This window comes from Neophocaena asiaeorientalis, unplaced genomic scaffold, assembly GCF_003031525.2.
Source record: "Neophocaena asiaeorientalis asiaeorientalis breed wild unplaced genomic scaffold, Neophocaena_asiaeorientalis_V1.1 scaffold8, whole genome shotgun sequence".
NCBI lineage: Eukaryota > Metazoa > Chordata > Mammalia > Artiodactyla > Phocoenidae > Neophocaena > Neophocaena asiaeorientalis.
The window spans coordinates 1,390,603-1,405,958 of NW_020175395.1; the positions used below are offsets into that span (position 1 = coordinate 1,390,603).

General features: G+C 44.9%; 1 protein-coding gene across 1 annotated transcript in view; it reads right to left on the reverse strand.

The window, feature by feature from the left end:
• The window catches only part of GMDS (GDP-mannose 4,6-dehydratase), a 399,795-nt gene that overhangs the window by 379,285 nt on the left and 5,154 nt on the right, over window positions 1-15,356 (reverse strand). The window contains exons 2-4 of the mRNA XM_024766398.1: window positions 13,147-13,191; window positions 5,153-5,240; window positions 3,551-3,660 (exon numbers count right to left, since the gene is read on the reverse strand). Of these exons, the coding sequence (XP_024622166.1) occupies window positions 3,551-3,660; window positions 5,153-5,240; window positions 13,147-13,191 (243 nt within the window). The remainder of the gene's footprint in view (window positions 1-3,550; window positions 3,661-5,152; window positions 5,241-13,146; window positions 13,192-15,356) is intronic.

The following is a 15,356-nucleotide window of genomic DNA, read 5'->3' on the forward strand; positions in this document are numbered from 1 at the left end:
TGAAAGATCAGAAAGAGAAATTGAGGAAACAACCCCATTTACTATCACACCAAAAAAATACCTAGGAATGAACCTACCTAAGGAGGCAAAAGACCTGTACTCTGAAAACTATATGATAGTGATGAAAGAAACTGAAGACGACACAAACAAATGGAAAGATATACCATGTTCTTGGATTGGAAGAATCAATATTGTCAAAATGGCTATACTACCCAAGGCAATCTACACATTCAATGCAATCCCTATCAAATTACCAATGGCATTTTTCAAAGAACTGAAAAAAATTTTTTTTAATTTGTATGGAAACACAAAAGACCCCGAATAGCCACAGCAATCTTGAGAAACAAGAACAGAACTGGAAGAATCTCATTGAGCAAAAGATGCTAAACATCACTAAATATTAGAGATGCAAACACCCGTCAGAATGACCATCATCAAAACGTCTACAAATATTAAACGCTGGAGAGGATGTGGAGAAAAAGGAACCCTCCTACACTGTCATGGGAATGTAAACTGGTGCAGCCACTATGCAGAACAGTATGGAGGTTCCTTAAAAAACTAAAAAGAGGGTTATCACATGATCCAGCAATCCCACTCCTGGACATATATCCGGAAGAGACAAAAACTCTAATTTGAAAAGATACATGCAACCCCAATGTTCGCTGCAGCACTATTTACAATAGTCAAGACATGGAATCAACCTTTATCGACAGATAAATGGATAACGAAGATGTGGTACATATATATAATGGAATATCACTTAGCCATAAAAGAGAGAAATAACGCCATCTGCAGCAACATGGATGGTCCTAGAGATTACCATATTAAGTGAAGATGCCCAGACAAAGACAAATATCATATGATATCACTTATATGTGGAATCTAAAAAAATGATACAAATAAACTTATTTACAAAAAAATAGACTCACAGACACAGAAAACAAATTTATGGCTACCAAAGGGGATAGCAGGGCGGCAGGGGGAAAGATAAATTAGGAGTTAGGGATTAACATACACACACTACTATATATAAAATAGATAAACAGGAAGAAACTGCTGTAGAGCACAGGGAACCACATGTCTTACAGTAACCTCTAATGGAAAAGAATCTGGAAAAGAATACATATACAATTGAATCACTTTGCTATACACCTGAAACTAACACAACATTGTAAATTAACTACTTCAATTAAAAAAATGGCTAATTAAAAAAGAAACACGTAGAGACTGCCCAAACACAGCCCACCTCCCTAGCTGCCCACCTCCCATTTCTCCCACCAGACTTCTTGCTTAGGACCTAGGCAAGACCTAAGCAACCTAGGACGCTCATCATGTTGCAAACACATCCCAAGTCTTCTCTCTTCTGACTCTCAGCCTTGTATTGTCAACTCAATTTCAACTACCCGTTCCCACTAACGACGTCTGTAAGCTTCCACCCCAAACCTACTCCCTGACACCATGCACGATCTCGTGGGAGTGAAGTTCTCTCACCCCATCTCTAAAAACCCAAAGACATCAGCGCCAGCCTCTGTCACCCGTGGGAAAGGAGTCCCTCCACGACGGAGGTGGGTTTCACGCATCCCTGGGTCCTCCACTCCACCATGCACGCAAATATCGTTGAAGGGATAAACTACCTTATGAGCCAAAATTCATCTTCGATTAAGCACCATTTCTGCCAATTAACAGGCCTTTAGGCAAAGCTGGCAAAACACAATAAAACCAGGTAAACTTCACATACAGAGCCACTCAGAAGGAATCGGCCCAACCTCCTCTGCTTTCTGTACTCACCACCCTAGGGTAATAACCAGACACGCTCAGCACCACTTCATGTACGGAAAGCATATCAGACTTTTTGAACCACAGAACGATTTGCAAAAAGGAGAAGACTGACTCACTTAACACTAACACGACAGGGCAAGGCCTTCTACACATAAATCTTTATAAAACTTCCTGCATCTTCCCACTATGCCAGTGTAGGACTTCTAGAGGCGATAAACTGTCTACCGTCACAAAGGAAACGTCTTAATCTAAAGGAAACTGAGTAACAGAGCACTCATTCCAAGGCATTCTGTTTTGCCTGGAGATACCAAGAAGCAGCTAGATAGATGAAAACGTGGGAGATGACTGACTGCCTCAGCCCAGGGTACAGTCTCCACGCCTGGAGTGACAGTCACTGCTTCTCTGCGTGAAAGGGGGGACGGCTGCTCAAGGCACGGCATGCAGGAAAGACCCTTTCAGACGGAAAATACATCTAGAATCACTTCGAAAAATAGCCCTATTTTTCTAACCTAAAGCCCCTGACACCTTCCACAGCCCAAAGCTTAAGCCTGGATACAGAACAGAATCTTCGGAGATTAAGAAAGGAAAAAATTACCTTCCAAGACAGCAGAGACAGATAAGAAGTATCATTATTGGCTGATCTGTCGCCATCCTCCAAAAGTTACCATCTTAGAGAAAAATGTACTGTGAGGGTTTACGCTCAAATTTTAAATTGGTATCAACTACAAGACTGAGCTTTCCACTTGCTTCTCTTACTATGTTCTACCTTTGGTTTCATTTGATCCAGTTTCTAATTTCTCCCTTAAACTAGCAGAGATATAAAACAGGCATATCGCTGCCATTCCACCCAAAGTTGGAGATGTGGAGAAACAGCCAATCACCTCAAATGCCTCCTGCAGGAAGAGCACTGAATTCACTCAGTGAACAGCAAAAACTGCTGCTAGATTTGCTGGTCCTTTTTTTGGGGGGGCAGGGGGCAGGTGCTGTTTTAACTTAGAGTCATTTGCTTTTATTTCTATGCTCCACTAACTATCCTGATTGAGTAAGTATCTAAATAGAACTCATATCATCCCTGGCTTCAGTTCACTCACTAAGTTAGCACTATAATACAGCAACAAAAACTTGAATTAAGCAGATTGCCAGAACCCTGGGGATTGGCTTCTCAGGTTTACTGCGATTTGTTCTAGAAAGAAAAACCAAGGAGAGGTAGATGGACCCCCAGAGAATCTGTCTGAATAAAGGGAGAGAAATCAACATGAGCTGGGTCACACTGAGGCAAGAGGCTAAGAAGAGTCTTTCTTCCAATAACTTTTACTGCTCACAAGAAAACGTTAATTCCATTAATTTTGACATGTTGGCACGCAAAAATACTATTTTCTCATCACTACCAAAAATTAATACTAAAATAGAAGTTTCATTGACTTAATTTTCCAACATTTGAACAAAACACTTCATTCACAATGTGAGTTGAAATGGCAGAAAATACATCCAAGTGAGGTTCGTGACTATAAGATCAACCCCAAATAAATAAATACTTTTACTCTAATGTCGGCAGTAAGATTTTACTACATTGTTCAATAACAGAAAATACACTTTAAAAAAATGTATTAGCATTTCTATAAGGACTCATTAATACCCAAACTAATACCAAGAATCAAACTCGAGGACCAGGATTAGTGGCTGCCGTACTGTGTGAAGAAGCAATGGACAAGGGTAAAATACAGAACTCAGGAACACAGCCAGAGGAACCACGATAAGGAAAACGGCTCACCTTGACGTGGCTCTGGGCTCCGAGGTTGTAGATCTCGGTCGGCTTCACTTCATTGATGATCTTTACGAGGCAGGTACTGTCGGTGAGGTCACCATAGTGCAGTTTCATGTCTTTAGGATTGAAACACATACCATTAGATAGAAGGAAACAACGTAGGCCCAATTTTTTAACACAGCAACACTGAAATGTATATCCTGAAAGTCTGAAAACCAGATTGGTTCTGGAGTAGCAGTCTGTAACTGTCATCTGTAAAGAAACTAAATAGTAGAAAGAGATTCCCATTTGTTGCTATGTCTATAAAGGATTTGTAAAAACTCAGATGAGCTTTTTAAAAAAACATAATATCATGACAGATGTTACACAATCAGCGTATCTTACGGCGCCCCGGTGGCTGTAAGACATGTCACATGAGATTCAGACAAAGAAAATCTGGAAATAATGCGTATACCCTCGAACGAAACATGTTAACACGTTGACAGTAGTGAAGACAGCTCTACTCAGATACTTGTACGTAGCGATTTTTCAGTCCTTCGTAAACATCAGTCCTTAAACCATCCATGACGTGCCTGACGTATACATAACTGATTAAAGGACAGCTAGCTTGTTCTGACCACAGATCTAAGCAGATCCTCACACTGACTTCACTAGTGTAAGAAGGTGACACAGGCAGACGGGCATCCTGCTAACTGGATACTTTCATTAACTTTACATAATACTGACCTACGTCTAGGTCCAATGGCAGTACCATTCTACACTTTGCACAAAATGATGATAATTTTCACAGAGGATTCACTGACTAACCTAAATATTAAGGTGGAAAGTGTACTAGTAGGTCATCTTCCTGATGACATCACTACCTGTACAACTAGCCCAAACCTTCCAATGTTCAGGGCCCTGAGGTGAATACAAGCCACCTGGATCACCCCTGCTGGCGGGAAACACCCTGTGTCCTCGTCCCAGCTCTGTCTTTCGCGTGTTATGGAAGCTTGATAAAGTCACACCCTCTCTCTGCTTCCATCTGTAATATGGTCTCATTCACAACCTCAGGAACTGCTGTCAAGGTCAAATGAGAAAACACGGCAACCGTGTGATGTACTCCCTGCAATTGTGTTACCAAAAATAACAAACGACTGCAAATACTGACAACCGCCTGTAAAGCAATTTAAATAGATTTTTGACTGCCATCTGCTTTTGGACCTGTCTTCACCAATTATTTCTAAAATTAAATAAATGTACAAAGACTGCTTGACTTGATTAAATGAGACCAAACGTGAAAAGCAGAGGAGGGCTCTGAGTGTGGAGCTGATCTGACTCGAGGGCACAGGGACACCTGGAGACGGGTGATCAAAGGCTTGTCTGCTCTGGCCTCTCGAGCAGCCTCACCTGATGGCACCCTCGTGACGGCCTAACCGCGGTGACACCATGGCCCAGGGCAGCAGGCAGTGAAGGGCTTTCAAAGCGTGCGGATAGCATTCAGTGCAGGTAACTCATGGGTAAATAACTGCGATTTGATGGGCTTTGAGAAAAATGACATTTGAAAACACCTTATCATAATATAGGAAGTTACACAGAAAGAGCGTTTAGAGAAAGAAAATGACTTACTTCCTTCAATATGAGCCTGGGGGTTCTTATACAGATGTTCAATTCGACCAGTATTGAATGAGCTGGATCGCCGCACAATTCCATGGACCTGCATTTTTATCGTGTGCAAGGATAAGAATAAGTTATAAATATGCAGTGAGGATTCGTAAGCAACGTTATTCTGCTAATGTTCAGCTTCGTGAAAAATCATATAACTGTCATTTAAAGACCTTATTTTAAATAAGCAGGAGTTCTGCGGCTCACTCTCCCCCCACCCCGCCCCCGCCCACTGGCAGCTCCCTCCATCCCTCTCCAGTGTTTCTACTGCCAATCCCGACGAAAGTAATTAGATAATGACGTGACTTCACAGTGAGTGCTTAGCTGTAGATACTCAAATGTCTCCTTTTCCAAACACACACACACTTACGGTCCTACTGCTGACAAAAATATCTCTTCAATTTGAAACCGAAGACAGACCAGGCGAGGCCGTATCGGTCACACAGCCTGGACCGCTCTTCAACCCAGAGCACGAGGAGAGGGCTCTGATGCCTCCAGCCCTGCCCAGTGCCCTCCGAGCTTTGCATCTGGCACCGATTCTTTAAATAAATACGTATCTGGGTCCACAAGAGAATCAGGGAGCCGTTGCTTTTACGCAGCTGTGTGGAAAAGCTAAGAAAGCTAAATAGCATAGGTCAGGGCCGAGACTTACGTCCTATGAGATTTAAGGCACGAAGGAAACTCAAATGAAGGGAGGATTTTTTTTTTAATTTTTATCTTTGACTTAACCATGACAAGTGTGAGGGGAAAAAGTCACTGGAACCAGAACACATACCTGTCCGATGCTGAAGAAAAGACTATTTGTGTGTGATACATTAGAGACATTGTTCAGGACCTGGTCTCACTCCCTTCTTTGTGCTGCCAGTGCTAATACCAGCTTATGTCACCGGCTGCCCACGTCCCCATGCTGCTGGTGGCAGTTTTAGTCCTGCTCTCATTTTAGAAGCGTTCCTCCTAAGGCTGGGTAGTTTCATTTGCAGCTGAATACACTTCTATATTTTAACTCAATCGTTTTCTGTCTATTTCGAACAAAAACTAATCCTTGGCATGACTCAAATATTCCAAGTGCAGGGGGGAAATTATAAGCACATAAGACTTTCTTTCAAATAGAAAGAAATGTCATCGTCACTTTACATGGCATACATGAGAAACTGACTTCTGCAAAGGATACAACACACCCACAATTAATAATTCTGTTGGGTAGATACTTTAGCCAAAGAGCTAAAACCACATTATGTTCCAAAAGAACTAAACCGAAGACAATTTTGTAAACATGAAAATATTTTAAGACAGGAACATCACAAACTTGGTTGACATTTCGGGAGGCAAACAGTAAAATCTAGGAAACATTAAATTGCAATTTGGGTTTACGTATCCATTACGTAATTTAAAAGTAGAGAGAATAATACTTACATTAAGCTTAGAATTAATTCAACTTCATGATCTCCAGTTTTTCAAGTTGTTAATTATAAAGTTCAACTACTCTGTAAACTTAATAAACTTTGTTTAATAAAAACCAAGTTCACATATACACCTATACATATCAAAACTGGTGTTTACCACCAAAGTTATTTCTGAAATACGGAGATCTCAGATGTAAGCTGAGCTTGATTTCATTGGATAGAGAGGAATTCATATGTTCTAAAAACAGATAATTTAGCTTTGACAATGAAAAAAATAATAATATGATTTAGTCTATTTTTTTTCTCTTGATTGCTGGCTTCTGGATAAGTCACATATCCCAACAGCCCAAAACAAAGCGAAATGCTATATACATATACATTTTATATCAACATAAAGGACTGATAAAAATATTCAATGACATTGATGGATGCAGTATGAAAATCAGACAATTACCCAAAGTCACAGCAAATAAATAACATAGGACTTTACTGTCACACTTATAACCAAACACATTAAGCACTAGTTTTGGGTCTTTTTTTTAATACAAAAAAAAAAAAAAAAAATCTGTGTTTTAATTTCCCCTCACTTCCAACTTTTGGTATGTGTATACAGGGAAAGAAAGACCTGCCAAATACTTAATCCATGACAGCAAGTATTATTCTAAGAACTAATGAAAGCTGAGTCTGTCTACTTCTGAGACAGGTGAAATACAAACTTTAAGACAAGCCAAAATGTGCGCAAACTGGATGATCTAGTTAAGAATGTGAGATTAGCAGCTTTTTCTTTACAGAAGGAAGGTAGGCAGGATTTTTTGTTTGTTTTTATAAGGATTTTTGGAGAAAAAGAAACGAGTTAGGAAACCAAAGTGAAAAGATAAATGAGCTAAATTTGATTCCTGATAAAATTAATTAAAATCGTTATTAAATTATAGCAGTTCAAAAACAAAATTTCTGAAAAACTAAGGTGTTAAACAGAAGTGAGCATTTTTGACAAAAAAATTTCAAGTTCCACTTAACTAAGTGATGAAAAGGAAAATTTCAAGTTCTCACGATGTCAGAACAAAGTTGGTTTGACTTCAAAACCCAGAGTCAAATTAGGCAGTATAAATGCACAGAAATGCTGACTGATGGATTGATTGATTACAGTCAAGAAAACAGAAAATTATTACCCCTGGATTTTAAATTCTTCAGTGTCTAGATTTCTCTTGGAGGCAAGGATGCCTCCCAGGGATGTTTAATGCAACCTGCTTCTGAAAAGTCTAGATGACGTCGGTCACGTCAGCACACACATGGCAGTGACCGTGCACAGACACTGTTCTCTGTGGACATTACATCACTGAACCTTCACAACCACCTTCGTACCGTGACTCCCATCTTACAGGTGAGGACGCTGCCTGAGACCACAACACCAGCACGTGGTTCTGTTAAAGGTGGACGTAGCCCATCGTGCCAACACTCAGTATGGTTTCAGAGCGAAAGCCACAAAAAGCTTTGACTTTTTTGCACCCAGGCTTCTATCAATAGGATTACCAACAACTCAGAAAAAAGGATCCACAGATCAAGAACGGAAGCACGGGAACTCCAGTTCTAACAAACAGTCTCCCAGGGATGACTGCACAGTCCGTACACCCCATTTCTTTTCTGCTCTCCTGAGGCCCCCTGGTTACAGTTCCTCTCCTGGAAGGGAAACCCACGATTTACCTATTCTCTAATTTTACATTCTGATTTGCTGTGTTGTCATTGTTACCAAGTTAATTAATATAGATTTCTCACATATTCCCAGATACATTCTAGCTTTTAAAGGGTTTGACTTTGTCTTTCATTTTTCTGGTTCCTCTTTGTATTTTGCACAAAATAAGTACAAAAGTATATTGTTGGCTTATCTGCTAGCAGTGATGCTAGGAAGGCACCTGAAACCAGAGGCACCTTCACAGGAAGCTTCACTCCTGTGGTTTTCCTCTGTCCCTGGCGATGGGAAGGAGCACGTACAGAGCCGGGACCCGGGCAACGTCACACGCCCGCCCTTTCCTGATGCCAAGTAACAGACTGGACCGAGGGCCTCCTACAAAATCTGTGTCCCTCGGCCGGTCAGCACCAAGCAGTGTGCCACCCGCCTGTCCTGTAAGACCAAGCTCCACAGGCCCACAGAGCTCCTCTGGACTGCTGTCCACGTGCGTCTCACCTGACCTCGATGGCGACCTTGGGGACACGTGCACTCATCATCTAAGTCTCCGAGAGGCCGTGGAGCCAGCAAGTGGCGGGAAAGGATAAGGACGCAGTCCAGCACCCAGCTCAGGGGCTGCCTCGCCACCGCGAGCTGGATGGCCTCGCTCACCTCCCTGCTCTGAGCGGCCTGACACGGTACAAAGGAGAATTACCCTCTGCATTTCAACAATGTGTAGAATTAAATCCATAAAGCCATAAAGATGGTTTTCTATAAACGCTGAGAATTCTTGGCTCTCCTCATTATGAGATGATACCTACAGACATTCTATAAATAATGAACACATGTTAGATCCATTCTCTTTATCTTTATGCCCCACCCCCATGTTTAATCTGGAGCAAAATTCAAGAACCAGCAGCGTTAAAGACTTTAAACCTGGAAAGGGTCTCCCTTCTCAGTGAGGAGTGGCCCGGGATGAAGCAATCCATCTTTTTCACGTTACACTGTTCATTCAGTACATGATCACACGGGACCTCCCTGACGGGCCAGTGGTTAAGGCTCTGTGCTCCCCATGCAGGGGGCAAGGGTCCGATCCCTGGTCAGGGAGCTAAGATCCCGCATGTTGCATGGCACGGCCAAAAAATGAAGTAGTCCTATGCCTTGACGTGGAATGACGTTCATAATATATCGTGAATTGAAAAAAAAAGAACATGATCAGATGCACGGATTTCAGAGGACACATTAGGTGACCAGGCCCCGCAGCTTCAGAAATCTAAGGTGTGTGGTCAGACGAGGTATTTAAGCATAACTAGTTAATCTATAACATATGAGACTCCCTTTCAAGGCATACACAAACATCTCCCTCTGCTTCAAGGTTAGTCAGGCTTTTCGTACCTTTACTTTGCTGCTTCGACTAATTGCACTACGTCACCTCCACGCACAGGCGTGTGTTCACCTTCGCTGCCCCATCGTCACTCCCCAGCCAACCTGGCTCTGCTCCTCAAGCTGCTTCCCTCCAGCTGACTGTCCACGGGGTCCACGCCCCCCACCCCACCCCGTGCTCATCACGAAGGCCAGGGAAGCCTGCCCCTTTCTTATGCAGGAAGATCTCAGCCTCAGGGTCAAGCCTGCCCTCAGAATCTGCAGCTCTTCCGCCTAGTGTTCATTTGTTCCCAGCGACACTTCGCTACCCCAAAGTATGTTGTTTTCAGTCACTTCTGGTCCACAAAGACTAGATCCAAAATAATCTGAGAGCTCAGGGAACCAAGGTACCCCAAATTAAGATACCTTAAGAAATGCTGTTCAGCTTCACTTTGGCATTAAAAGAGCTCATTTGAACCTCTAGTTGCAGCGGTTCTCACACCATAGGACCCAGGAAAGCAGCCACCGCGACAGCTGGGGGGCTGTTAGAAAGGCCGGTCTAAGGCCCCGGACTCAGCCGCCTCGTCTTCGGTGGGGCCCGGGCGGCTCTGAGGCTGAACGCTGGGAACCCCTGACTCAGAAGGAGGTGCTCGCCCAGAATTGCTGACGTTGGCCCTCTGGGTTCAGGTGTGGACAGGGGCGTCCCCTCTCATCTCACGGGAGGCAATTTTCTAACCCTGTTATTTATTTTGCTCGTGTTCTGGAGCAACCAGGGGCTGCTGGTGGTAATTCTGGAATTTGTGCAACGCAGCCTCTTCGAAAAATCACTCTCACATCTACTTTGACCTAAACACCAAAAGATAAAAGCCTGTGCTATCATCAGATCCCAGTTAATAAACTGACCCTCCAATTACATCAGTCTCTTAAAAGTGAAGACAGCAACCTAGGAAAACTGAAGACAGGACAGATGAACACCCTCTCACGGCCCCCATTCCTACAAAGCTCACACTCCCCTGTGCTCCAAGGAGGAATCACTTCCGGTCATGCCATGCAGCTCCGAACCTTCCACCTGCACTGCAGGGAGTATTTCCTTCTGCCCTCTCCTCTCTTGCCAATCACTGTTTCAATGACTCATCCCTCCCACGAACTGTGATTTGCCGAGTGGGCCTTCTATGGTCTTTATCAGAATCCAGCCTGCTCTTACAGTTTCAGATGCCAGCGGAAGAAAACACCCGGAGCGCACCTGGCTGGCCTAGATTCTGATTCATTCCTGAGTCTCTGGTCCACTCAGGAGCATGACGACCCGTCTTCAGGGGTCCAGCGATTCCTGAACAGGCCGTCTACGTGGAGCTCTGCCTCCTGGGCACGCCATCCTCCGGGCCCTTCCCAGGAACACTGACATCGCCATCCTGATGCCCGAGGAAGCTGACCGCCTACCGCGTCCCCAATCCTCCTGGGCGCCTCACACCTCCTCGCCGGCTCCCTCTCCCTTGGGGCCAGCCACATCCGCATCCGATGCCTCAGTGCCCCGCGTCCACTTCGGAAGTGCATCTCGGGACCCACCCAGCTTGAGCACTCCTGCTGACACACTGCCTCTCTCTTCCCGAGCTGCGGGGACTGTGGGGGGCTCAGGACGCACCAGCCAGGGCATGGTGCCTGGGCACACTGCATATTTTAAGCTGAACGAGTCTGTGAAAATGACAGAAGCGCGAAGGTCACCCTGACTTTCCCCCCACCCTTCTCCCCTGAAGCAGCTAGGTGGGAGGTGCCCTCCCCACACCTGGAGGAAAGGAGCATCTTCACGTCCCAAGACAAGGGGATGCTGGGAAGAATCCCACCCAACAGACCTGGCTGAGCCACGCCCAGTCCTACACTTACTGCAGACCCCTGGACCTCATTTCTCCACCACTGTCCCTCCTCACCTAACCTAACACACAAGTACTCGGGCTTACCCACCTCTTCGGATCCTCATTTTCTCAGGAAGGCTCCCATGTCACAGAAAACTTACATTAAATACATGTGTACGCTTTCAGTTTAATTTTCAGACCCAGCCAGGGACCCTTAAGAGGGTCGAGGAAAATGTTCTCCTCCTCTACACTAAACTAACAAAGACAAATAAACAGGAGAAACTTCTGCTCTTTTTTCAAACTCCGTCAGCTTAAAATATTCACATGCCAAGGGGCCATGTTTGGGGGTAAGGTGTCCTGACCCGTCACCATTACTCAGGCAGCTCCTTCTCTTGGCTCAGTCGGTACACAGCCAAATCACTCACCCCGCTCCAGCCACCAAACGACTCTTAGCCTGTCCCAACATCTGAAACAAGATAAGTACGTCTCTCTCACAAACCTTTCCTTTTAGAATTATTAAAGCATCAAGTTAGTCCAGCCTGAATATCAGTCTTCACCTAAAACCAATACTTCTATTCTACACATAACTCTAAAATCCTCTGCTCTGCAGCATATGAACTGATTGCTCAATTATTATAGGAATCTATGTATATGGACATATGTGTTCATGCCTATTTCCATAGTTACATTTGCCTTTTTTTGATATCATTACAAGATGTAGAAGTAGCCATTATTAGATAAAGGCACAGAAGGTCTAATCATATCTGCTATTAATCAAAGTCTAAAAGTCAAAGTTCACAGAAAAGATTATGCATTACAGTAAGAAAACTAGGCTCCTTTCCTTCAAATCCTGTTGGTGCTTAAATGCCAAATTCCTTGCTACTGTTTTTGCATTTGTCCACGGTGCGCATGTTTTAAACAATGTACCTGCGACTGGAAAAAACATGGCGTCCAAAATTATTAAGGTAAACACCCCCCAAATCAGGCCAGAGAACATGTGCCACTGCGTAGGCTTCTGTCTTCTGAGGAGCACAGAGATTTCTAGAGATGTGCACATCCGAAAACAGTTCTTATAAAGTGTAAGATGTACATGCTAAGATACATCCAGTTAATATGTAAAACCCTTGTTTCTTTCAAGGAAAGCAGAAAACGTGTAAGGAGGAGGACGAGAAGGAGAAAAGGACGACAAGGGCAAGAGCAGCGAACGCAGAAGCTCCAGCTTCCACGAAGTACTGGCTGCCGACTGGAAAGCAAGCATCTCCAGGTGTCAACTTTGCACTCAGGCTTGCCAGGGATCAGCTTAGCTTTTACTGCTCTGTGCAATTTCCGAAATAAGTGACTTCGCCGTGAGTGGGACTTTTTTATGTAACGCATGACATCATCAATTAACCCTAAGGACGGTACAGCGTTCAGCCCACCTGGCTGCTGGTTTAGCTGAGAACGCGGGAAGCGTGCAAAGCAGGGAAACAGCAAGAATGGGGGGCGGGGGGCTGCCAGAGCGCCAGCAGATAAACAGCACAATGAGCTGGCGCTGTGACCAGCCAAGAGGCACATTCTTCCCCTGATTTGGACTCGTTATCAGAGCTTCCGTGGAAACACACACAGAAGGACAGCAGAGAGGAAGCGGGAGGCCACGGTGTCCGCGGTATCCCGTCGGCCTGTGCCTGCTCATAGGGGACTCACCTCGTAGCCCTTCTCCAGCAGGAACTCGGCCAAGTAGGAGCCGTCCTGGAAGACAAGGAACATCAACAACGGTCAGACCCATCGTGGCCAAGACCAAGGGTTTTGAAAACAGCATTCAGAGGCTCTAGGAACTTAAATAAGGCTCATGGCAACCGACATGAAAATAATACAGACAACATCCGACATACACACGGAGTGGTGCTGTGCTGTCCACTAAGCCTCCCATAGACGGGCGTTCGTCTGTGCCCACGGGAGCGTGGGAAGGCGTTGGCATCACCACGTGCACAGGGAAAGAAACTGAAATCCAGGGACACATGGGGGCAACAGGGAGAACAGGAAGCTTCAAAAGCTGATGGATCTGCTTTAGGTTTTGCCGCTTACTAGCCCTGTGAAACACGCAACACGTGTGCGGCCAAGCAGAAGGGCTTGGTGCTCCTGGGACATAAAACAGGAATCTATTTCTGGGGGTGCTGTACAGAAGGAGACGCTGGAGCAGGGATGAGACAGGAGCTGCGGGGCCTGGGGAGAGGGCAGGGCGAGTGCGGGGAGGAGGCTGAGAGCACAGCGGTGTTGACACCACTGGAAAGAGCTACCACGGGGAGAGGAGGAGGTGTGGGCCCTCAGGGGAGGCCCTCCCGGCACTGGTGGCCTTGGCTTCGAGCCCAAGGGTCTGGGGTTTGAAGGTGGGGTGGGGGCGGGCCGTAGACACGATGGCGCTGGTGTTAGCCCTGAATACACGTGCAGGCGCACGCACACGCGGAGTTCGGTAAAAGCGAGGTGCTTACTTTTTATGAAATGATGGGAACTTCATTTGTGCGCATCTTAAATCATGCAGTTAATCTCTACGTTAAGATGACCGTGTCTGACTAAACACAGAGATTCGCAGCTCATTTTTTAAAATTCTTTAAAAATGTCTAGGTGAGGGTGGAGGTTCTAGGTAAAATACCTCATGCGTCACTTTTAGGGAAAGAAAGTATGAGAGCCATCTAATTAAACTGTTAAGAGGCCACAAGGCACAAAATCAGGGTTCTAGAGATACGGTAGAACATCACCAGCCCTGCTCAGAAAATGAGCTGGGTGGATACTTCACAATCAATCCTGTAACTGCCCTTCTGCTTTCAGCCTGGGCAAGTCCCCTCTATCCCATCCAGACTTAACATAAAAATGAGAGGCTCCAACTACTGGAAACTTGTGTGCTCAAAACTGGTTGGGAATATTTGGATTTTCTTTGGTTTCCTCAGTTTGTAAAAGCTTAAAATATCCCTTTGAGCTTCAAAAGTTCCTACCACATATTCCAGGAAAAAGAAAAATAAAGCAGGTTTTATTCCTATCATTGCTTGACTTAGAGCTGGAACTGGAGACACCCTACGGGTCCTGAAAATGAGAGGGCTGCCGCGAGGGCGCTTGCTGCGTTAACGCAGAAGTCACGCGTGAATTCAGGCAGGATGACAAGGCGAGGGCGACGAGGGATACATTTTGTGGTTCATTAAAACCCCCGTCAAATTTTCTTCTGACTTGTTGACATAAATATTCTGGTTTACAGACTCATGTGGAGAAGAAGAGAAATGGTCTGGCACATTCCTTTTCCTCTCAATCTTAGGATATATGCACAATCGTGTGGTTTTACACACCCAACACGCAAAGTGAGCCAGATAAGAGAGCTGAACAATTCACACCCCGACAAGCCGGGTCTACAGGACCGCCAGAAACTTGAGGATAATCAATAGTCTTATACTCTGAGAACAGCTTAAGAGAAAAAGCATTTACAACAATAAGAATTTTACAGTAGGTCGGACAGCCCTAGAAAGTACATTTTGTTTTACTCTTGGTGGTGGTGGTGTCATTTTGAAGCAGGCAACACTGCACTTTTCACAGTTTTACTTTTTCTCTTGGAATAAAAAGTTAAAATGCTCTGTGCTCCACCACGGTTGCCGAGAATGTTTAAAAACAAAAAGGCAGAGGTGAGACCGTGGGGAGGGGCTGTGACTATTCAGAGGCTGATGTGAAACAGGCCTGCCCAGGGCTGAGCCCTGTCAATAGGTCTTGCTCTTCTCACCCAGGCCCTCCTCAAACTTTCCAGCCAGGCTGGAACATTCTGCCCCAGCAGTGGCACCTGCTTCCTCCTCACTTCCTTGCCAGGTCTCCCAAGTGATAGGGCCGGCCGCACAATGTGGGAACCGCCGCAGCGCGAGGCCCCTGGCCCCCCCGCC